Source organism: Oncorhynchus keta, chromosome 6 (assembly GCF_023373465.1).
Source record: "Oncorhynchus keta strain PuntledgeMale-10-30-2019 chromosome 6, Oket_V2, whole genome shotgun sequence".
NCBI classification, from domain to species: domain Eukaryota; kingdom Metazoa; phylum Chordata; class Actinopteri; order Salmoniformes; family Salmonidae; genus Oncorhynchus; species Oncorhynchus keta.
The window spans coordinates 17,075,546-17,100,554 of NC_068426.1; the positions used below are offsets into that span (position 1 = coordinate 17,075,546).

Genomic DNA, 25,009 nt, shown 5'->3' on the forward strand with positions numbered 1-25,009 from the left:
GAAGTTGATGTATTTCCTCTGTTTGTATTCTGATTCCTTCTCTCTCCCTGCGTCCCCAGACATCACAGCTGAGGGAAGTGCAGCTGAAGGAGGCGGTGGCCCTGCACCAGTTCCAGACTGACGCCAATGACATGGAGGCCTGGATCTTGGAGACGCTGCGCCAGGTGTCCAGCCAGGAGGTGGGCCACGACGAGTTCTCCACCCAGACCTTGGCCCGCAAGCAGAGGGAGGTGGAGGAGGAGATCCAGAGCCACCACACCCTCATCGACTCCCTGCATGAGCAGGCCCTCGGCCTGCCCCCGGTCCATGCAAACGCCCCTCAGGTCAGTTACCCCTGGAACAGTATACCAAACCAACTCCCACTTTCTACACTACTGCACACTCTCCCGCTGTTTCTCTCTCTTTCTGATATATACGGACACTGGCCCATACGTATTACATACAGACTCTCAATGTCTCCGCTTAAGTGAGACATATTTTATTTATCGTTCCCATTCTGTATTTCTTGACTTGTTATTGACTCTGGTCAGAGGAGCGTCTTCTGGCTGACTGGTTGTTATTGACTCTGGTCAGAGGAGTGTCTTCTGGCTGACTGGTTGTTATTGACTCTGGTCAGAGGAGTGTCTTCTGGCTGACTGGTTGTTATTCACTCTGGTCAGAGGAGTGTCTTCTGGCTGACTGGTTGTTATTGACTCTGGTCAGAGGAGTGTCTTCTGGCTGACTGGTTGTTATTGACTCTGGTCAGAGGAGTGTCTTCTGGCTGACTGGTTGTTATTGACTCTGGTCAGAGGAGTGTCTTCTGGCTGACTGGTTGTTATTGACTCTGGTCAGAGGAGCGTCTTCTGGCTGACTGGTTGTTGTTAACTCTGGTCAGAGGAGCGTCTTCTGGCTGACTGGTTGTTATTGACTCTGGTCAGAGGAGCGTCTTCTGGCTGACTGGTTGTTATTGACACAGCTAGAAGATGCTTCTCTTACCAGACTGATTGTTGCTGTCTGTGTAGGTGGAGGGGCGTCTGCCTGCTATTGAGCAGCGCTATGAGGAGCTGGTGTCTCTGTCTGCATCGCGGCGTCAGGCCCTGGAGGGGGCGCTGGCCCTCTACCGCATGTACAGCGAGGCGGGCGCCTGCCAGCTGTGGGTGGGGGAGAAGGAACAGTGGCTGGACGGCATAATGATCCCCACCAAACTGGAAGACCTGGAGGTGGTGCAGCAGAGGTGAGCTGGGGAAGGGAGGAATACGGGAGGAGTGTTAGAATGATGTTATAAGAAGAAAGTAATTATCCTTAGACAATGATTTAAATGGCCTTTCCTTGAGTGATATCGATCTGCATACTCACTGTGCTCCGGTGTATGAAGCGGATATCAAACTGAATGTCTCTTCTTTTTAACATCAAAACAACATTTGAGTATGACAATATTTCACCTTTAGTCTCCCTTGTAGAGACAAAGCAATGGAAATATGAGTGATGCGAAATGAGACTGACTGATGTATCTGTGTGTCTGCAGGTTTGAGACCCTGGAGCCTGAGATGAACAACCTGGGGACTCGTATCTCTGATGTCAACCAGGTGGCCCAGCAGCTCCTGGGATCAGACAACCGCAGCAAAGAGCAGATCCACCAGACACAAGACCAGCTTAACAACAGGTTAGTAGTACTCAACATGTCTCGGACATGAAAAACACACATACCATCTGATACACAGCCAATACTCTGTATAAAGTTAGCACTGGGAACAGGTATTGAGACTTCCCCTTGCTTTGGTCCCCAGGTGGAAGGAGTTCCAGCGTCTGGCAGACCAGAGGAAACATGCCCTGGAGTCGGCCCTCAACATCCAGAACTACCACCTGGAGTGTAACGAGATCCAGAGCTGGATGAGAGAGAAGACCAAGGTGATCGAGTCCACCGAGAGCCTGGGCAACGACCTGGCTGGTGTCATGGCCCTGCAGCGCAAACTCACCGGCATGGAGAGAGACCTAGAGGCCATTCAGGTACGGCTGGGTCAATGGTTATGGAGGTGGACAAAGACTTAGGGAAAACCTAATGAAACCACAGCATCAGATCATCTTAAAGAGATGATCAGTATTAACTGTTAAAGACATCATCAATACTTTGAATCATTTTATGTCACATGTTGATGACAACCAGGTATATTTTCCATATCTTTTCAGGGTAAGTTGGACGACCTGAGAAATGAGGCAGAGAAGCTGGCTGAGGAGCACCCGGACCAGGCCGAGGAGATCCATGCCCACCTGGGGGGGATCCAGGAGGTGTGGGAGGAGCTCAACGCCACCATGAAGCGTCGTGAGGAGTCTCTGGGCGAAGCCAGTAAGCTGCAGGGATTCCTCCGAGACCTGGATGACTTCCAGTCCTGGCTGTCCCGCACGCAGACCGCCGTGGCGTCCGAGGACATCCCCACCTCGCTGCCAGAGGCTGAGCGCCTGCTCTCCCAGCACGAGAGCATCAAGAACGAATGGGACAACTACAAGGAGGACTATGAGAAGATGCGGGCGGTGGGTGATGAGGTGACTCAGGGTCAGACGGACGCCCAATACATGTTCCTGGCCCAGAGGCTGCAGGCGCTGGACACCGGCTGGCAAGATCTGCGCCGCATGTGGGAGAACCGCCACAGCCTGCTGGCCCAAGCTTTCGACTTCCAGACCTTCTTGAGAGACGTCAAGCAGGCTGAGGGCTTCCTCAACAGCCAGGTGAGGACCAGGACACCAGGGAAGAAGAAGAAACATACAAATATACTGTTTATCTTGATGAAGTTACTCATAGTTCTCTCTCCCTCTGTAGGAGTATGTGCTGTCCCACACTGAGATGCCCTCCAGCCTGCAGGGAGCAGAGGAGGCCATCAAAAAGCACGAGGACTTCCTGACCACCATGGAGGCCAGCGAGGAGAAGATCACGGGCGTGGTGGAGGCTGGACGCCGTCTGGTCAACGACCTCAACGCCAACTCTGACAAGATCCAGGAGAAGGCCGACTCCATCCAGGAGAGACATCAGAAGAATAGGGAAGCTGCAAATGAACTCCTCTCTAAACTGAAGGACAACCGTGAACTTCAGCACTTCCTGCAGGACGGACAGGAGGTACAAACCATCAACTAACTCTTACTATAATAATGGTGGTGTGATACATTTAATTGAGACGCTCTTTGTCCTGTATTCAGAAATCTGACAAATCAGTTGTCAAGGTAATTAACCTGAGGTACAGTTCATTGAGTAACATCATTTTCCTTTTCCTCTGCAGCTGACTCTGTGGATCAATGAGAAGATGCTGACAGCTCAGGACATGTCATATGACGAGGCCAGGAACCTCCACAGCAAGTGGCAGAAACACCAGGCCTTCATGGCTGAGCTGGCCTCCAACAAGGACTGGCTGGACAAGATCGACAAGGTACAGTATGACTATGAAGGATTAAATATTCAATATTCTGAAAAATAAATCAGAAAAGATGTGTGTGCCAGTATTTTACTGTCTGACTCTCTCTCCCCTCTCCCCCATTAGGAGGGCCAAGTGCTGGTGACAGAGAAGCCGGAGCTGCAGCCTGTTGTCCAACAGACTCTTGAAGGCCTGCAGAGCCAGTGGGAGGAACTAGAGAGCACTACGCGCACCAAGGCACAGTGCCTCTTCGATGCCAACAGGGCAGAGCTTTTCACCCAGAGCTGCTCTGCCCTGGACATTTGGCTGAAGAACCTGTCAGGACAGCTGCAGAGTGACGACTTCGGAAAGGATCTGACATCAGTCAACATCCTGCTCAAGAAGCACCAGGTGGGTGACATTACACTGTCCAGTCCAAGCATCATCTTTACCACTTCAAGTCCTCAGTTGTCATACTCCTTTGTGACCATTTGAATGGATAAGTGTCACTTCAATATAAAAGAGGTAATAACAAACATGCTCTCCTTCTCCCCGTGTCTCTGTGTAGATGCTGGAGCACCAGATGGAGGTGCGTGAGAAAGAGGTGCAGTCGCTGCAGTCCCAGGCGCAGGCGCTGTCCCAGGACGATGCTGGTGTGGCGGTGGTGGAGGTGGACGGCCAGCAGAGGAGAGTCACTGACAGCTTCTCCCAGCTCCAGGACCCCCTCAACCAGAGGAGACAGCAACTGCTGGCATCCAAGGAGGCCCACCAGTTCAACAGAGACCTGGAGGATGAGATTGTGAGTGGGACCACCTGACTCTAAATTCAGAGATTTTAATACCGAATCATCATGTGTGTTGTATGCACAGTTTTCTCCTGTTTGTAATTCTTCTTTACTTTCTTCCGTCACTTAGCTGTGGGTGAAGGAGAGGATGCCCCTCGCCACCTCCACAGACCATGGCAAGGACCTGCCCAGTGTACAGCTGCTCATCAAGAAGAACCAGGTGCATAGATGAGGGAGGAAGTCTGGACTTCTATCAGAGTGAAAGGACAGTGGGAGGAAATAATTCACATTGGAGAAGAGAAGTTGCATTTGGCTAAATCTTTGTTTTGTCTCCCAGACTTTGCAGAAGGAGATCCAGGGCCACCAGCCCCGTATTGATGACATCCAGACCCACCGCAGGGGGATGTCCCCAGGGAAGGAGGAGGTGGACGGGGAGTGGCAGTCTGCTCTGGAGCAACGTCTGGTGGAGCTCCGGGAGTCCTGGGCCCAGCTCATCGCTGAGACAGATGAGCGCCACGCCCGGCTAGTGGAAGCTAACCGCGCCCAGCAGTTCTATACTGACGCTGCCGAGGCCGAGGCCTGGATGGGAGAGCAGGAGCTACACATGATGTCAGAGGACAAGGCCAAGGTGAGTGGAGAGACGGGCTGTAGCAAACACGGGCTGTAGTTAAGCTTTCTGTGTTAATGATGATGATAATGATGTCCATTCTGCACACTCGATTGCTTTGTTTATCCTTTGCTTAATGATGCTGACTCCATATCTGTGATGTGTGTGACCCAGGATGAGCAGAGTGCTCTGGTGATGGTGAAGAAGCACCAGACACTAGAACAGGCCCTGGAGGACTACGCCCAGCCCATCCACCAGCTGGCCAACAGCAGCCGCACCATGATGACCAGCGAACACCCAGAGAGGTGAGAGAACACAACAGGTTAATAATGTGGGGTTGGGCCAATAGCCAAGCAAGCGTTGGGCCAGTAACCAAGCAAGCGTTGGGCCAGTAACCAAGCAAGCGTTGGGCCAGTAACCAAGTAAGCGTTTGGCCAGTAACCAAGTAAGCGTTTGGCCAGTAACCAAGCAAGCGTTGGGCCAATAGCCAAGCAAGCGTTTGGCCAGTAACCAAGCAAGCGTTGGGCCAGTAACCAAGCAAGCGTTGGGCCAGTAACCAAGTAAGCGTTTGGCCAGTAACCAAGTAAGCGTTTGGCCAGTAACCAAGTAAGCGTTGGGCCAGTAACCAAGTAAGCGTTGGGCCAGTAACCAAGTAAGCGTTGGGCCAGTAACCAAGTAAGCGTTGGGCCAGTAACCAAGTAAGCGTTGGGCCAGTAACCAAGTAAGCGTTGGGCCAGTAACCAAGTAAGCGTTGGGCCAGTAACCAAGTAAGCGTTGGGCCAGTAACCAAGTAAGCGTTGGGCCAGTAACCAAGTAAGCGTTGGGCCAGTAACCAAGTAAGCGTTGGGCCAGTAACCAAGTAAGCGTTGGGCCAGTAACCAAGTAAGCGTTGGGCCAGTAACCAAGTAAGCGTTTGGCCAGAAACCAAGTAAGCGTTGGGCCAGTAACCGAAAGGTTGCTAGTACAAATACCTGAGCCGACACGGTGAAAAATCTGTCTGTGCCCTTGAGCAAGACACATAATCCTAATTTGCTCCTATGGCTGACCTTGTAAAACAACACATTTCACTGCACATATACGGTGTATATGACACACAAAAAAAAATGCTTTAATAGCTCATTACGTAAAGCTAAAAGTTTACAATATGATTTAACTACAGTCACAATGTTCCTCTCATGACAACTGGCCTGACTCTCTCATTACAACTGGTCTGACTCTCTCATTACAACTGGCCTGACTCTCTCACTACAACTGGCCTGACTCTCTCATGACAACTGGCCTGACTCTCTCATTACAACTGGTCTGACTCTCTCATTACAACTGGCCTGACTCTCTCACTACAACTGGCCTGACTCTCTGTCTCTCTTATTCGCCACTACTATTAGCGAGCGTATCAACCTACGGCAAGCCCAGGTGGACAAGCTGTACGCAGGGCTGAAGGACCTGGCTGAAGAGCGTCGTGGGCGTCTCCAGGAGAGGCTGAGGCTGACCCAGCTGAAGAGAGAGGTGGACGACCTAGAGCAGTGGATCGCTGAGAGGGAGGTGGTGGCTGGATCCCATGAGCTGGGACAGGACTACGAACATGTCACAGTGAGTAACACTTTTCTATTGTAGTTACTCTGCAGACTATCAGTGACATTTCAACTATCTACTAGCCCTAACCCTGAACTTAACCTTTATCCTAACCCCAGCACTAACCTTAACCCTTATTCTAAACCTAACTGTAACCTTAGCAAGCAGTTGCTTATCAACAGATAGTTTGTTAGTATGACCATCTGTAGAGCATCAATTACTGACCTTCAATTACTTAGTAACCCACAAACAAACACACACTTAGGAACACAACATACACTTAGGAACACACACACAGGCACTGATTACTCACCAACAATACTTTGTTCTTTGTCAGTATGAGGTTCAACCATATGTAATCCCTCTCTCTCCTTAGATGCTGCTGGACAAGTCAGTATGATGTTCAACCATATGTAATCCCTCTCTCTCCTTAGATGCTGCTGGACAAGTCAGTATGATGTTCAACCATATGTAATCCCTCTCTCTCCTTAGATGCTGCTGGACAAGTCAGTATGATGTTCAACCATATGTAATCCCTCTCTCTCCTTAGATGCTGCTGGACAAGTCAGTATGATGTTCAACCATATGTAATCCCTCTCTCTCTTTAGATGCTGCTGGACAAGTCAGTATGATGTTCAACCATATGTAATCCCTCTCTCTCTTTAGATGCTGCTGGACAAGTCAGTATGATGTTCAACCATATGTAATCCCTCTCTCTCCTTAAATGCTGCTGGACAAGTCAGTATGATGTTCAACCATATGTAATCCCTCTCTCTCCTTAGATGCTGCGGGACAAGTTCCGGGAGTTTGCTCGGGACACCAGCACCATTGGCCAGGAGCGCGTGGACGCCGTTAACGGTCAGGCCGATGACCTCATCGAGTCGGGTCACCCTGAGAACGCCAGCGTGGCAGAGTGGAAGGACGGGCTGAACGAGGCGTGGGCCGACCTGCTGGAGCTGATCGACACGCGCACCCAGATGCTGGCCGCCTCCTACGAGCTGCACCGCTTCCACCAGGACGCCCGCGAGGCCATGGGGAGGGTCCGGGAGAAGAAGGAGGCGCTGCCCTCTGACCTGGGCCGTGACCTCAACACCGTCCAGCACCTCCACCGACAGCACAATGCCTATGAGCACGACATCCAGGCCCTCAGTGGACAGGTAGCCTGCTGCTTTTAACTGTTGACTGCACCATGAATTTCCCTTCAGGGACAATAAAGAAGTTGCATTGAATTAATTTGGCACCATACAACGGGAGTATAGGGATACTTACAGGAACACCAGTCATTACACACACTCTGAACACACTAAAATATTAGATTTAATGCAGACACTACGTGATATTAGCAATTTGTCAGAGCAAAAGGTTCATGGTTTTTAAGCTCCCGTCTGCCCCATCCCTCTCCATCCTCAGGTGAACCAGGTGCAGGACGACGCAGCACGGCTGCAGAAGGCCTACGCTGGGGAGAAGGCTGAGGAGATCCACCGGAGTGAGCACTCTGTCACTGAGGCCTGGGAGGATCTGCTGGGGGCCGGCCAGGCTCGCCGACACCTCCTGCTGGACACCGTGGAGAAGTTCCGCTTCTTCAACATGGTGCGTGACCTCATGCTGTGGATGGACGGGGTCAACCTGCAGATAGATGCCCACGACAGCCCCAGGTCAGACCTGATCATCTTTCTGTTGTGTGTCATTGTTGTTCTCCAATGTTAGTTTCATTAAGGTCAATGGTTAGGGCCCCAATTTAAAATCCCTTTCATCAATGTATTCCGCTCCCCGCCCCACCCTCCCATCCTCTCTCTCTCAGGGACGTGTCCTCTGCAGGGCTGGTCATAGCCAACCATCAGGACATCAAGTCTGAGATTGAGACCCGGGCAGACAGCTTCACAGCCTGCAATGAGATGGGACACTCGCTCATCAACAACAACCACTATGCAGCTGATGAGGTATGGGCCTGGGCATGTCACCGTTACACCACATACAGTACACACTCCCGTCAATTCACACACACTAGTATTTAGTCAAGTCATCCTTTTGTCACCAAGATGGCATAGTAGTCAGACGTCCTCGTCTTGTCGTGTCCCGTATATATATATATTTACAACTTTCTTCGCATACCTTTTTTATATATATTTTTTCCTTTCCATAAACTCATCTTCAAAACACTCTCCTGCAACCCGCCTCACCAATTTATATATATGTAAAAAAATATATATATATTATTTACCTCATCTGTAATCCTCCATAGAAGCTAACCAGAAGCTAGCCTGAAGCTAACCAGAAGCTAGTTAGCTTCTTTACTGGCTAATCGTTAGTATTCAGCTAACCACGGTTTGTGGTCATCAGCTATCCTTTAGCTCGAAAATCTATCGGCAGTTTTGTACGGCGCGTCTCGGACCGGAACATACCGGACCTATTTTTCTCTCCATGTTCCCGGATTTCAACTGCAAGCTCTGGACATTTATACCTGGATCTCACAGCTAGCTAGCTGCTATCCGTGTGACTATCGGCTTACGTCGATTCCGGAGCAAACATAAATTATTCCGGAGCTAGCCAGCTGAAGAGTTCCATCAGTCACTCCTGGGCTACATTCACCTATTCGGACCCATTTTACTGCCAACGCAGAGCCCCACCGGGCCTTCAAAACTGGACTACCGATGTTATCTGCCCGAGGGAGTTATCCAGCTGGCTCCTCCGTCGCGACGTTATTGAACGCCCATCTGCGGTCCGCTAATCGTTAGCTGTCTTATCGGCTGCTATCTGAATAGACATCGGACATTTTTTTTCCTTTTTTTTCTTGGGCCCCTATAACTATATCTATTTTTTTGCGAATTGGATTGATCCCCTCTACCACACGGAACCCCACTAATCCTACCGACGGAAACGCACGAGTTGGCTAAAAACAGACCTCCATCCTATGCTAGCTTGTTACCGATGGCCCGGCTAGCTGTCTGAATCGCCGTGACCCCAACCAACCTCACTACTCACTGGACCCTTTTGATCACTGGACTAAGCATGCCTCTCCTTAATGTCAATATGCCTGGTCCATTGCTGTTCTGGTTAGTGTTTATTGGCTTATTTCACTGTAGAGCCTCTAGTCCTGCTTACTATACCTTATCCAACCTATTAGTTCCACCACCCACACATGCGATGACATCTCCTGGTTTCAATAATGATTCTAGAGACAATATCTCTCTCATCATCACTCAATACCTAAACTGGAACATGCTTAACACCCCAGCCATCCTACAATCTAAGCTTGATGTCCTCAATCTCACACAAATTATCAATGAACCTACCAGGTACCTCCCCAAAGCCGTAAACACGGACACACTCATAGATATCATCCTAACCAACTTGCCCTCTAAATACACCTCTGCTGTCTTCAACCAAGATCTCAGCGATCACTGCCTCATTGCATGCATCCGTAATGGGTCAGCGGTCAAACGACCTCCACTCATCACTGTCAAACGTTCCCTGAAACACTTCAGCGAGCAGGCCTTTCTAATCGACCTGGCCGGTGTATCCTGGAAGGATATTGATCTCATCCCGTCAGTAGAGGATGCCTGGTTATTTTTTTTAAATGCCTTCCTAACCGTCTTAAATAAGCATGCCCCGTTCAATAAATTTAGAACCAGGAACAGATATAGCTCTTGGTTCTCCCCAGACCTGACTGCCCTTAACCAACACAAAACATCCTATTGCGTTCTGCATTAGCATCAAACAGCCCCCGTGATATGCAGCTTTTCAGGGAAGCTAGAAACCATTATACACAGGCAGTTAGAAAAGCCAAGGCTAGCTTTTTCAAGCAGATATTTGCTTCCTGCAACACTAACTCAAAAAAGTTCTGGGACACTGTAAAGTCCATGGAGAATAAGAACACCTCCTCCCAGCTGCCCACTGCACTGAAGATAGGAAACACTGTCACCACTGATAAATCCACTATAATTGAGAATTTCAATAAGCATTTTTCTACGGCTGGCCATGCTTTCCACCAGGCTACCCCTACCCTGGTCAACAGCACTGCACCCCCCACAGCAACTCGCCCAAGCCTTCCCCATTTCTCCTTCTCCCAAATCCAGTCAGCTGATGTTCTGAAAGAGCTGCAAAATCTGGACCCTACAAATCAGCCGGGCTAGACAATCTGGACCCTTTCTTTCTAAAATGATCTGCCGAAATTGTTGCCACCCCTATTACTAGCCTGTTCAACCTCTCTTTCGTGTCATCTGAGATTCCCAAAGATTGGAAAGCAGCTGCAGTCATCCCCCTCTTCAAAGGGGGACACACTCTTGACCCAAACTGCTACAGACCTATATCTATCCTACCCTGCCTTTCTAAGGTCTTCAAATCCCATTTCGAATCTCACCATACCCTCTCTGCTATGCAATCTGGTTTCAGAGCTGGTCATGGGTGCACCTCAGCCACGCTCAAGGTCCTAAACGATATCTTAACCGCCATCGATAAGAAACATTACTGTGCAGTCGTATTCATTGATCTGGCCAAGGCTTTCGACTCTGTCAATCATCGCATCCTCATCGGCAGACTCAACAGCCTTGGTTTCTCAAATGATTGCCTCGCCTGTTTCACCAACTACTTCTCTGATAGAGTTCAGTGTGTCAAATTGGAGGGTTTGCTTTCCGGACCTCTGGCAGTCTCTATTGGGGTGCCACAGGGTTCAATTCTTGGACTGACTCTTCTCTGTATACATCAATGATGTCGCTCTTGCTGCTGGTGAGTCTCTGATCCACCTCTACGCAGACGACACCATTTTGTATACTTCTGGCCCTTCTGTGTTAACTGTGTTAACAACCCTCCAGGCAAGCTTCAATGCCATACAACTCTCCTTCCGTGGCCTCCAATTGCTCTTAAATACAAGTAAAACTAAATGCATGCTCTTCAACCAATCACTGCCTGCACCTGCCCGCCTGTCCAACATCACTACTCTGGACGGCTCTTACTTAGAATACGTGGACAACTACAAATACCTAGGTGTCTGGTTAGACTCTCCTTCCAGACTCACAATAAGCATCTCCAATCCAAAATTACATCTAGAATCGACTTCCTATTTCGTAACAAAGCATCCTTCACTCATGCTGCCAAACATACCCTTGTAAAACTGACCATCCTACCAATCCTAGACTTCGGCGATGTCATTTACAAAATAGCCTCCAATACCCTACTCAACAAATTGGATGCAGTCTATCACAGTGCCATCCGTTTTGTCACCAAAGCCCCATATACTACCGACCATTGCGAGCTGTTCGCTCTCGTTGGCTGGCCCTCGCTTCATACTCGTCGCCAAACCCACTGACTTCATGTCATCTACAGGACCCTGCTAGGTAAAGTCCCCCCTTATCTCAGCTCGCTGGTCACCATAGCATCACCCACCTGTAGCACGCGCTCCAGCAGAAACCAATTATTTCATTGGCCGCCTCTCCTTCCAGTTCTCTGCTGCCAATGACTGGAACAAACTACAAAAATCTCTGAAACTGGAAACATATCTCCCTCACGAGCTTTAAGCACCAGCTGTCAGAGCAGCTCACAGATTACTGTACCTGTACATAGCCCACCTATAATTTAGCCCAAACAACTACCTCTTTCCCTACTGTATTTACTTTATTTCATTTTTTTTTTATTTTGCTCCTTTGCACCCCATTATTTTTATTTCTACTTTGCACATTCTTCTATTGCAAATCTACCATTCCAGTGTTTTACTTGCTATATTGTATTTACTTTGCCACCATGGCCTTTTTTGCCTTAAACTCCCTTATCTCACCTCATTTGCTCACATCGTATATAGACTTGTTTCTACTGTATTATTGACTGTATGTTTGTTTTACTCCATGTGTAACTCTGTGTTGTTGTATGTGTCGAACTGCTTTGCTTTATCTTGGCCAGGTCGCAAATGTAAATGAGAACTTGTTCTCAACTTGTCTACCTGGTTAAATAAAGATGAAGTAAACATAAAAAAATCAAAAAGGGATTAGGACAAAATCCAATGTCAAAGGTGTGTTTATGCAACGTGTGAGTGGGGTTTGTATTGTGCAGTTTGTTCATGTGGTGTTATTGATCTGCCTCAATTCAGATCCGGGAGAAACTGGACCAGCTCCAAGGCAAGAGAGACGAGATCAACAACAAATGGCAGGACAAGATGGACCACCTGCAGATCGGTATGTGTACTTCAGGCTGTGGTGGTGGTGTTTCTTCATTTGTGTGTGTTTGTAATACATTTTAAATGTTTTAATTTTAGTCATTTAGCAGATGCGACTTACAAGTGTGTGTGTGTGTGCGCGCGTGTGTTAGCGCGCGTGTGTTAGTGCTTGTCTGGTCAGGTGTGTTTTAGCATGTGTGTTTGCATGTTTGTGTTTCAGCTGTGTTTGTGGAGAGGGAGGGAGGGGTCCATTCATGGTTACTCATTTTTTTCTCCTGTCCCTCTGTCTCAGTTCTGGAGGTGCTGCAGTTTGGCCGGGATGCATATGTGGCAGAGACATGGCTGGCAGGCCAGGAGCCCCTGGTGCGAGGGGCCGAGCTGGGCTCTAACGTGGATGAGGTGGAGAGCCTGATCAAACGCCACGAGGCCTTTGAGAAGCTAGCCGCCGGCTGGGAGGAGCGCTTCACCCTGCTGGAGAAACTCACTACGGTGAGAGGAGGGCAACGGGGTGGGGGCAGGACTGGAGGGAGGAGGGGGACAGGGGGCAGGACTGGAGGGAGGAGGGGGACGGGGCAGGACTGGATGGGGACTGGGCAGGACTGGAGGGGGACAAGGGGCAGGAGATAATGGGTTAATTAAGAGGTGGTAAATTGGATGATGGTGGACCAGGGCAGGAGTTGGGAGGATTCATGTGCTTGGCATTGTTAGGAAGGTAGGGTAGTGTCTCCTCTAACAGCCACTAACCTGGGCTTCTCTTTTAGCTAGAGGAGCAGGAGATCCAGAGGCAGAGAGAGGAGGAGGAGAGGGCGAGGCGACCCCCCACACCACCACCTACAGAAGAGGTGGCCCCGTCTGAGGCTGAAACACATGATGCCAGGTAAGACTGGAGGAACTCCTAGTAACCAGAGATATTTGATGTTTTGTTTTCCTTCATATTTTCCCGCTAGATGTCGTTCTCACTCCCTTTCCTCCTCCTGTGTAACCCAGGACCAGCCTGGACCAGACCACACTGAACCAGTCAGTATCAGTGAATGGAATCCACAGCGACCAGGACACATCACAGGTGAGAGAGGACAGAGACAGAATATCCATATTGAGTCAAATCTAGACAAAGATTCTTCCCTCCTGTTTAACATACTCAAATTAAACAATTTAAAAGGCCCCCATTAAACTTCCAATTTAAATATTCCAGATTTTCACCACATTATACAGTGCATTCGGAAAGTATTCAGACCCCTTCCCTTTTTCCATGATTTGTTACATTACAGCCTAATTCTAAAATGGATTTAATTTTTTAAAAATGTCCTCATCAGTCTACACACAATATCCCATAATGACAAAGCGAAAACAGTTTTTAAACATTTTTGCAAATGTATAAAAAAGACTGAAATACATTATTTACATACGTATTCAGACCCTTTGCTATGAGACTCAAAATTGAGCTCAGGTGCATCCTGTTTCCATTGATCATCCTTGAGATGTTTCCTCAACTTGATTGGAGTCCACTTGTGCTAAATTCAATTGATTGGACATGATTTGGAAAGGCACACATCTGTCTATATAAGGTCCCACAGTTGGCAGTGCATGTCAGAGCAAAAACCAAGCCATGAGGTCGTAGGAATTGTCCTTTGAGCTCTTAGAGATTGTGTCGAGGCACAGGTCTGGGGAAGGGTACAAAACATTTCTGCAGCATTGAAGGTCCCCAAGAACACAGTGGCCTCCATCGTTCTTAAATGGAAGAAGATTAGAACCACCAAGACTCTTCCTGAGCAATCAGGGGTGAAGGGCCTTGGTCAAGGAGGTGACCAAGAACCAGATGATCAGTCTGACAGGGCTCCAGAGTTCCTCTGTGGAGATGGTTGTCCTTCTGGAAGGTTCTCTCATCTCTGCAGCACTCCACCAATCAGGCCTTTATGGTAGAGTGGCCAGACGGAAGGCACTCCTCAGTAAAAGGCACATGGCAGCCCGCTTGGAGTTTGCCAAAAAGCACCTAAAGGACTCTCAGACCCTGAGAAACAAGATTCTCTGGTCTGATGAAACCAAGATTGAACTCTTTGTCCTGAATGCCAAGCGTCACATCTAGAGGAAACCTGGCACCATCCCTACAGTGAAGCATGGTGCTGGCAGCATCATGCTGTGGTAATGTTTTTAGAGGGAAAGATGAACGGAAAGATGAACAGAGTAAAGTACAGAGAGATCCTTGATGGAAACAGACTTCTCAGACTGGGGAGAAGGTTCACCTTCCAACAGGACAACGACTATAAGCACTCAGCCAAGACAACACAGGAGTGGCTTTGGGACAAGTTTCTGAATGTCCTTGAGTGACCCGGCCAGAGCCCTGACTTGAGCCCGATCTAACATCTCTGGAGAGACCTGAAAATAGCTGTGCAGCGACGCTCCCCATCCAACCTCACAGAGCTTGAGAGGATCTGCAGAGAAGAATGGAGAAACTCTCCAAATACAGGTATGCCAAGCTTGTAGCATCATACCCAAGAAGACTCCAGGCTGTAATCGCTGCCAAAGGTGCTTCAACAAAGTATTAATTAAAGGGTCTGAATACTTATGTAAATTTGATATTTAAGTTTTTTTATTTTAATACAGTTGCAAACATTTTTTTTAAACCGTTTTTGCTTTGTCATTATGGGGTATTCAGTGTGTAGGTTGATGTGGGAAAAAAGAATTTAATCAATTTTAGAATAAGGCTGTAACGTAATAAAATGTGGAACAATTCAAGGGGTCTGAATTCTTTCCGAATGCTCTGTAAGTCCATAAAGTGTTGTTTTATGTCTTGTTCCTCTTCATGTTGTCTTGTCCATATGTTTTGAGGAGATTTGAATGAAATAATTTTTTTATGTTCTATGTGTGAGAGAATGTATTTAGTATAACTCATGTGGATAACTGGATCCAAACCTTTAAGTATACAGTACCAGTCAAAAGTTTGGTCACACCTACTCAGTCAAGGGTTTTTCTTCATTTTTTACTTTTTTCTACATTGTAGAATAATAGTGAAAACATCAAAACTATGAAATAACATATGGAATCATGTAGAAACCCCAAAGATATTTGAGATTTCTCAAAGTACCCGACCTTTACCTTGATGACAGCATTGCACACACTTGGCATTCTCTCAACCAGCTTCATGAGATAGTCACCTGGAATGCATTTAAATTAACAGGTGTGCCTCTTTAAAAGTTAATTTGTGCAATTTCTTTCCTTACCTATGAGGTGTCCGCATTTCTTAATGCGTTTGAGCCAATCAATTGTGTTGTGACAAGGTAGGGGTGGTAAACAGAAGATAGTCCTATTTGGTAAAAGACCAAGTCCATATTATGGCAATAACAGCTCAAATAAGCGAAGAGAAATGACAGTTCATCATTGCTTTAAGACATGAAGGTCAGTCAATCTGGAAAATGTCAAGAACATTGACAGTTTCTTCAAGTGCTGTTACAAAAACCATTGTTGGGGTTCGTTCCTTGTTCCTTGTCAATCATTTTCTTATTGGGGAAATTAGCATTCAGACATTATCAATCAATTATTCACTTATTAATGCAATTGCAGACAGAAGTTTACAACAGGAACATAGCATGCATGTTTCCTAGTAAGTTATAAGTTATTTTATTAAGCCCGAAGTCCAGCTTTAGTGATGTCACTGCCTACGTCATTACCTTCGACTCATGAGGCCAAGCCCATGCCTACACAGCTATACGAACAAGAGTTTCAGTGTTATCTAAAGGCTCAGCAGTGAACGTCCACTCCCCAAGTTGATATATAGTGGAATGTCTGACTAGTCTCTTATCTCTTACACTCCCCTGCAGGGTTCCTTCTCACAGACACCCTGTTTTGACTGCCATAACTCACACATCTCTCAGACCGTTTCTTTATAAGAGGCAGAGACTAGAAAATAACTGTGGAGCAATATTAAACCTTATAATGCATATATATTGTTCATCTGTAGTTCTAGGACCCTATAAATGTAAAGAGTATTATAACCCTTTCCCTTCTATTAATACCACATAAGCATAATCAGTTATTATAACGCATCAAACAATTGGTAGAGCCCCTCTCATGACCCCAAGGTGAACCCAACACCATCAAGCGCTATGGTGAAACTGGCTCTTCTGAGGACCGCCACATAAAAGGAAGACCCAGAGTTACCTCTGCTGCAGAGGATAAGAGACCCAGAGTTACCAGAGACCCAGAGTTACCAGCCTCAGAAATTGCAGCCCAAATAAATGCATCACAGAGTTCAAGTAACAGACACATCTCAACATCAACTGTTCAAAGGAGACTGTGTGAATCAGGCCTTCGTGTTCTAATTTCTGCAAAGAAACCACTACTTAAGGACACCAATAATTATGGACACCAATAAGAAGAAGAGAATTGCTTGGGCCAAGAAACACGAGCAATGGACATTAGACCCCTGGAAATCTGTCCTTTGGTCTGATGAGTCCAAATTAGACTTTTGGTTCGAACCGCAATGTCTCAGAGACGCAGAGTAGGCGGACGGATGATCTCCGCAGGTGTGGTTCCCACCATGAAGCATGGAGGAGGAGGTGTCATGTGTGGGGGTGCTTTGCTGGTGACACTGTCACCAATTTTATTTTATAATTCAAGGCACAACTTAACCAGCATGGCTACCACAGCATTCTGCAGCGATACACCATCCCATTTGGTTTGCGCTTAGTGGGACTATCATTTGTTTTTCAACAGGACAATGACCCAACGCACCTTCAGGCTGTGTAAGGAAAAGCAGACAACAAGTGTTCAGCATATGTGGGAACTCCTTCAAGACTGTTGGAAAAGCAATCCAGGTGAAGCTGGTTGAGAGAATGCCAAGAGTGTGCAAAGCTGTCATCAAGGGAAAGGGTGGCTACTTTGAAGAATCGCAAATATAAAATATAATTTGATTTGTTTAACACATTTTTTGGTTACTACATGACTCCATATGTGTTATTTCATAGTTTTGATGTTATTCTACAATGTAGAACATTGTAAAAATCAAATTTTTGACTGGTACTGTACGTTAGACGTGAGTCACTGTTTGTCTATTTATGATATAAGTGTGCGTCAAATTGTAATATCTATTTGTGTGTGTATGTGTGTCTGTCAGGGTCTCTTTCAAACACGTAAGCATAGTGTAGCATGCTATTTTCAAGCACAAGGACTTCTTAACTATGTCTTGTTGCATCTTTACCTGCAGTCTTTATCAGTATCATCAGTATCAGTGGGAAAGAAAGAGAAATGTGAACCTGTCTCTAAACCTGTGTCTAAACCAAAGCATCCGCCGCGTGTGAGTACCTATCCTAGCCCTAGCCAAGCTTCCTCATCCCCCCCCATCACTGCCCTCACTCAGCTCCTGGTCTACTGCAGTACCTCAGCATGGCCGAATAGAGGGCGCCATCAGTCTGTCACTGCTGTACCATTTTGCTTTATTTGATTGAGGAAAAGCACACAGTCCCATTGATGTTCAGGCTTCCATGCCTTACACAGATTACAATAATGATGTCATTATGTCTCAACGAAGGAATCTTGGGCTCTCAAGCCTTTCTGGGTGCTGTTCCGTTTGTGCTCATCTTCAAAAGGACCAGGACATGAGTGTTTGTAAGAGCAGTTAGTTGCTGTAGTAGTTTCAGCACCAAGCTATTGTTAGTACGATGTGAGTGTTGTCCTGAATTGGAAACCATAGCTATCTCCTACATAACAGGTCCTTGGGTGGTGTGGGCCTAGCTTGGGTGGGTGGTTTTGAAAGCGGTGTTAGTAGGAAAAGTTTTTTTGACGAGAGGAAATGTTGATTTCCTTTCAAAATGAATTTGATGTTGTGTGCCAGGAAACGAAGATAACAATGCCACACCCCCTTTAAGCATATCATAGCAACACCATTGGAACACGTTGTGCTGCTTTTGTCATGTTCCAAGTCTGGATTGTAAAAATGTAAACATATATTTCAACATTTTTCTCAGTTGCCCTGTAAGGCAGGATATGACGTCCAGATGAAGGTTGACCCTCCATCTGTGGGCTTGTAGCTGTTCTGTTCTCCATGTGTCTGTTGGTGTGTTTCTGTGTCAGTCTTTGTGTAGTCCTGTATGTTTTCTACACCATGTTCAAAGCTACCATATGAATATGGCCATTTTGCTGTTGTCCCTAAAGCATTGATAATTTTGTCAACTTCAGACCGACAGTCAATGGACTGAACTTACAGGCTTCTAGTTTGGAATGGTTCTGTTCTGACTGCCGTGTGTCTTCCATCTTGGACAACAGGGTTCTGACTCTGACTCTGTGAATGGTCCGGGGAGAGACAGCGGGCTGGCGTCTTCACGCCTGGACCCGTCTGCCACGCTACCCAGCAAGAGAGCTGACCCTGGCACAGATGCCATGGAGGGCATGCTCTACCGCAAGCAGGAGATGGAGTCCCATGCCAAGAAGGCAGCTAGCAGGTAAGACATCAGGAGGGGAATGGGGCAGGGGGCATGGAGGGCCGTCTTGGAGGGAGAGTGAGATTTCCCTGAAGGGTAAATGGAGAGCCCTAGTTCATATAGACTTCTGTTGAAGGATGGGATTAATTTAAGCAAATGCAATATCAATTTAAGATTAAGTTAAATTTAAATAGAATTTATGAAATGTACATGCTTTTGTTTCAGAAAATTACATTTTGTATGTGGTGTGTCGCCATGAACTCTTTGGTGATGTCCCTAACCTTTTCAGGCGCATGCCTGCATGCCTTCCGCCAACAGCTTCTCTCTCTCTTCCCATAGGTCCTGGCAGAATGTGTACTGTGTTCTGCGTAAGGGCAGCCTTGGCTTCTACAAGGACCAGAAGAGCGCCTCCAGCGGGATCCCCTACCACGGAGAAGTCCCCATCAGCCTGGGAGAGGCTGTGTGTGAGGTGGCACACGACTACAAGAAGAGGAAACACGTCTTCAAGCTACGGTGAGAGGAGAGGGAGGGGGAACTGGGCGGTTTGAAGAGAGAATAGTCTTGTAAACTTAACTTAAAAGCAAGGGAGTGTGATATGCATCTATACTGACCCAAGTTTTCTGTTCTACATTGTGTGTCTGCAGGCTAGGGGACGGTAAGGAGTTCCTGTTCCAAGCTAAAGATGAGGTGAGTGTCACATTTCAAACCAAACAAGATTCTGATGCTCCTCTGATGTATGTGATCTACTGAGGACTAACCCTGTGTTGTCTGTCCCAGACGGAGATGGCCTCGTGGATCCACTCCATTCATAGCTCCATCCCAGCAGGGGGGTCAGGAGACCACTCCCCCAGAGGCCCCAGGGCCCTGAGCCGAGCCATGACTATGCCCCCCATCTCCCCCAGCTCAGCAGACGCTGCCGGAGTCACCATGCGCAACAAGGAGGGCAAGGAGAGGGACCGTGAGAAGAGGTTCAGCTTCTTTGGAAAGAAGAAATAAAACATTTGTAAAACAACAACATCAAGGAAAATTATATTCCTCAAAATTCCAACAAACTGAAACAGGCAGAAATGAAAGCACTCTTGTCGCATAAACGCATCGCTGTCGGCCGGGGTCCTGAGGGGTTTGTCTAATTTCTGGCTCACACAGAGCTTGCTCTTTCTCGCTCTCTCCTCTCTATTTTCATTTGTCATCTCTTTCTCTTTTATATCTCTCTTTCCTTCTCCATCTCTCACATTTGGCTTCATCCTACCAATGTAAGCCCTTGTCCATAGCTTTAGTTGCATTTTCAGCCGATACGCAGGGTTTGTTGATCAGAGTCACTAATAAGAACTCTCTTTGGCCTCATCATCGGGGGAAACCAAGGGGTTTGTTGGGAGAGGGGAGGGCAGGGGGTGGTTAGCATTAGAACCGAGGGCTAATAGGACCCTCAAAGTCAATTCTCTTTCATTCACCCACACTGGATCATTTGTTGGTTTAAATTAGTCTGGGCTCAACCAATCTTTAGACAAGCAAAATACTTTAATGCTGTTTTACCAATAACAGAGAAATTGTTGTAAAGAGTGCTGTCCCCAGGTCCCCTCTTCCAGTCTCTCCTTTTCTCTATCGTGCTCCTTGGGAAGCCCCATATCTTTTCTTTGTTTTGTGGTTTTGGTCTTATTATTATTTATCTTTTTGCTGTTGCAGGTTTTGAGGGGGGGAATTAAAATACATCATTTAAAGAGTATGTCAGTAGATTTCTTGAGTCATGTTGCAGAGCAAAACAAGAGTTTGATCTACGGGACCATGTTGGTCTTGTTTCTTTTGTTGAGGAAAGACCGTTATTGAGGTGTTTAAAATAATGCTCAGTAACTTTTAGCAGTGTGCAGTAAGTGATTTTCACCCGTGGGAAATTATATATATTTAAAGTGGTTTTATTTTAACTTGGATCTTGCCTGTATTTGATTTTGTTCTGCTGAGGGATTATTTCTGATTTTGAATTTTGTTGTTTCTATTCAAACCAGAGAGAGTTTGTTTTCTAGTAAGGGTGAGAGTGGGAGTTATGGTGATATGGGTTTTGCATGTGTTTTTTTTTTTTTTTTGTTATTCTAAATCCGAAGCGTCCAGTTGGATTCTGCTTTTCTGACTTAACATATACACACACACACACACACACACACACACACACCATATATATATATATATATATAAATATGAACACACACACTCACCATATATACACACACATACACACACTCACCATATATACACACACACACACACGCTCAAAGAAGTTGTTGGGATGGCTTTCTTTAAGGATTCTTGTTTGTTTTTTTGGTTTGAATATGTAGATGACAATGCTAATTAATGAAACATTCCTAGATGATTTTCAGACTTCACATACTTCCTCCTGATCCCTCTGTTGTTTTTTAATGGGATGGCTGGGGCAGGTTAACACTGTTGGTTACCACTGCCATTGCCAAACACTAGTGAGGATTGTAAGCAGAAGCACATCAATGTGGCATAGGGTTGCGGAGGTTTGCTAGTAGGAAGAGGAAGGGTGGAGGGTTCATTTCAGATGGGGTAGGGTTGGACGCTGAGGGCTGAGATTCCTTCTATTTGAATAGTGCTTAATCACAAAGGAGGCTTTATCGATCACAAAACAAATCTCAGAAGAATGTTTAATATGTGCCCCATGGCATTGACTCAGTGTATGTATATGGATTCTGTACCCAGGTTCCATTGAGCGTATACGGACAGGCTCACCCGCATCAGCGGTTGAAGGAAGAGAAATGCTAGCATAGCTGTGTTGGATTGGAAGAGGCGTAACCATGGAGAGCTTTCCTCACTTGATGGTGACCGAGAGAATAGTCTTAAATTGTTTTTCTGGAGGGCTTTGAGCTCCTCCATATGTGGCATGACTTCATGTAGGATTGTACTTGTATGTGTCTCGTTGTTGTCGCCAATTCTCTTCTACTTTGATGTTATTGGTACATGAGATTCACCCGTAAGCGATGTACAGCATGGCATGATACCATGAAGCCCATAATACCGTGAAGCCCATGATACCATGAAGCCCATGATACCATGAAGCCCATGATACCATGAAGCCCATGATACCATGAAGCCCATGATACCATGAAGCCCATGATACCATGAAGCCCATGCTGTGGAAGGTGGTGTATTACACCAGAATGCCCAGGTGTATCATTAGTACCCCTCCCCAGCAGTTTGGAAAGAATTCACATTGGGCAAAAAGAAAATACCATTATTTGATATAATTTAATCAAAGTAAAGATGACATTGACAGCGACGTAGGGTCCTGGCACAGTGAGTGATTTATTTTAGTGTCTGAGATGAGTGGAAGGTTTCTGTACAAGAAACTGCTCAAAACACAGAAAAATCCAAATTTCTTGTAAACCAATGGTATCTGTTACTCGGTGGTAGGCTTATCTGGGGCAAGGGTGTGGCATACCAAAGCCCAGTTAGGTTATTGTTTGACTGAGATGGCTCACCCTAAACCAGAGACGGAAAGAACCACAGTGAATAAATGTCAGAAATGTGCAGCTTTTCAACAGGCAAGACTATTGGACTATTGCCATTTCAGTTCATATGATTCGGGGTAAATAAGCAGCAGTAAAGCCATACAAGAGGCTGTAGACTACTTGGTCTGCCTTGGTTTGTATCCCAGCTGTGAGCCTAAGCTCTTGATCTCAGCCTAATGTACTGAGCTGACCCTCGGCTCCCTAGTCACAGTTCGAACCAAAGTCTGCGATGCTCAAGAGTAGAGCTGAGTGAGCCTCGGTCTGTGGTATTCACTGTGAAAAACTACTATCGGGCAGTTGGTGCCAGATCGGCCATAGCACTTCTAAAAGTAGCTCGTGTTGCCCTCTACTGGCTGAACTGCTCCCACAGTGACCCAGTTCAAGTCCTAGGCAGGTTATACACAGACATGAGCAGGTTCCTCAGGCCCATTCTACTATGAATTCGTATTAATGTTAATGGCTTTTAAGATGGGTTGGACAAATTGGTCATGTGATGGACATACTTGGAGACACACTACCTCTCTCTTGCTTTCTCCTCTCTCTTACACTCTCACACTCTCACACACTCACACATATCCACACACAGATATACCAAGGTGGAATGACCCTGGCCTTCCAGTCAAGCAGAAAGATGTGGAGCTGATTGTGATTTGGTGCTAGATTTGGGTTGATGTTGTGCAGTCTGTGTGCTACTGGTGAGTGTTGAGCGTAAAGGGATAGACTGTATTATTGATGGTGAGAGAGAGCCTAAGAGGGTTTTGAGCATTTTGGTTTAAAAAGTTAGTGGAACACCTAAAAATGTTTCTTGGTCTCTTATTTGAAGAGAAAAAGAAACACAGTATACATTAACCAGAGGACTGATGGCAAATTTGAGCTTCCATTTTCTAGAGTTAGACAGGAGATGTGCTGTCTCACGGGGTTCTTGTATTTTCTCATCCAGTAGTCTGATCTGTTTTGCAGCATTTGATAAACCTTTCCACCCACTGCCATTTCCCTTTTTTTTTATAATGTCATTTCCTTCTTCTGTGACTTAACTAATTGCGAGTTGTGAATACCACTACTATGATTAATTATTATTATTGCTACTGTTACTACTACTCTTACTACTGCAACATATTTGTTACTACAACTATAACTGCTGTCCATTTTCAGGTACGTGTCTGTAATACCAGACCCTTCCACAAGATGTCAGTGTGCTGTGGAGCATTTTCATTACAGATCGAAAATAATGTTTGTTGACTTGTGTATCTACATCTAATATTAGGAATAATAAAACATGGTTTAAAGGACAACAAGAACTGTGTTTATCACTAAAGCGTGTATTAAGGTATTGTGTATGTTTCTGAAGGTTAAGTCCTGAGATCAGTGGCGAACACATCCAACCTTGGACCGATGGTCTTTGGCGACACCCCTCCAAGGCCTGTGGAGATGCAGGGTGTCCAGGTGAGGATGAACTTTCATCACTGAAACACTAGTACTTTTTGATGTGTGCATTCTGTGCTATATACTTTACTGTGGGGTCCGAAGGAGATTTTGTTTAACAAGTATTAATTATATTTGTCAGAAAGGTAGCGGTCAAAATGATTAATAACCCGGTTTTCAATACCTCACCTTGCGAGGATAACGCCACTGAGCCTTTTTTCCTTAAATGATTTATGAGTTGGAGAACACACTGAGAGGGATTTTAGACCATTCCTGCATACAGAATCCTTCCTGATTGAGCACTGGTAAAAGCAAAGTTGTCCATGTACTTTCAAGGTGCAGAATTGGGAAAATACAGTCATATCCTCAAGTACACAGCATGCTGACGCAGAGAGCTGAGGGAGGAAAGGGATTTTCGATATATCCTGTCTCACGTTGGCTGGCCTGGAACAAACACACCTCTTGTTCTTGATTTTAAAAAATGACTTGGCTGTGCTTGCCCTGCTCTGTGTACTCTTAAAGTGGCGTCTGAGGCACTCAGTTCAATGCATGTCAGAGGCCCAAGTTACCTTACAGGTCTTTCATTATTAATCAGGTCAAATTTGTCACATGCGCCAAATACAACTGGTGTAGACTTTATCTTGAAAAGCTTGCTTATGAGCCCTTTGCAACAATGCAGAGTTTAAAAGCAATTAAAATACAATAGTAACACGAGGAATAAAATAAACAAGAATGGAGCTACAGTGGGGAGAACAAGTATTTGATACACTGCCGATTTTTCAGGTCTTCCTACTTACAAAGCATGTAGAGGTCTAATTTATCATAGGTACACTTCAACTGTGAGAGACGGAATCTAAAACAAAAATCCAGAAAATCACATTGTATGATTTTTAAGTAATTAATTAGCATTTTATTGCATGACATAAGTATTTGATACATCAGAAAACCAGAACTTAATATTTGGTACAGAAACCTTTGTTTGCAATCACAGAGATTATATGTTTCCTGTAGTTCTTGACCAGGTTTGCACACACTGCAACAGGGATTTCGGCCCACTCCTCCATACAGACCTTCTCCAGATCCTTCAGGTTTCAGGGCTGTCGCTGGGCAATACGGACTTTCAGCGCCCTCCAAAGATTTTCTATTTGGGTGCAGGTCTGGAGACTGGCTAGGCCACTCCAGGACC

General features: G+C 46.1%; 1 protein-coding gene across 6 annotated transcripts in view; it reads left to right on the plus strand.

The window, feature by feature from the left end:
* The window catches only part of LOC118385080 (spectrin beta chain, non-erythrocytic 1-like), a 106,754-nt gene extending 83,067 nt beyond the window's left edge, over nt 1-23,687 (plus strand). For 3 of the 6 annotated variants that reach the window (XM_052520970.1, XM_052520969.1, XM_052520972.1), the window contains 25 exons: nt 60-323; nt 1,002-1,213; nt 1,505-1,642; nt 1,767-1,986; nt 2,167-2,703; nt 2,795-3,088; nt 3,249-3,395; nt 3,507-3,770; nt 3,928-4,158; nt 4,274-4,363; nt 4,481-4,771; nt 4,925-5,055; nt 6,136-6,340; nt 7,105-7,479; nt 7,733-7,977; nt 8,124-8,262; nt 12,402-12,486; nt 12,760-12,956; nt 13,229-13,344; nt 13,455-13,530; nt 17,668-17,757; nt 18,726-18,901; nt 19,199-19,393; nt 19,525-19,567; nt 19,658-23,687. In XM_052520970.1, the coding sequence (XP_052376930.1) occupies nt 60-323; nt 1,002-1,213; nt 1,505-1,642; nt 1,767-1,986; nt 2,167-2,703; nt 2,795-3,088; nt 3,249-3,395; nt 3,507-3,770; nt 3,928-4,158; nt 4,274-4,363; nt 4,481-4,771; nt 4,925-5,055; nt 6,136-6,340; nt 7,105-7,479; nt 7,733-7,977; nt 8,124-8,262; nt 12,402-12,486; nt 12,760-12,956; nt 13,229-13,344; nt 13,455-13,530; nt 17,668-17,757; nt 18,726-18,901; nt 19,199-19,393; nt 19,525-19,567; nt 19,658-19,876 (4,980 nt within the window). In that variant the 3' untranslated portion in view covers nt 19,877-23,687. The remainder of the gene's footprint in view (nt 1-59; nt 324-1,001; nt 1,214-1,504; nt 1,643-1,766; nt 1,987-2,166; nt 2,704-2,794; nt 3,089-3,248; nt 3,396-3,506; nt 3,771-3,927; nt 4,159-4,273; nt 4,364-4,480; nt 4,772-4,924; nt 5,056-6,135; nt 6,341-7,104; nt 7,480-7,732; nt 7,978-8,123; nt 8,263-12,401; nt 12,487-12,759; nt 12,957-13,228; nt 13,345-13,454; nt 13,531-17,667; nt 17,758-18,725; nt 18,902-19,198; nt 19,394-19,524; nt 19,568-19,657) is intronic. The other 3 variants (XM_052520971.1, XM_052520973.1, XM_052520974.1) reach the window with 3 other exon arrangements.
* The last annotated feature ends 1,322 nt before the right edge of the window (nt 23,688-25,009 follow it).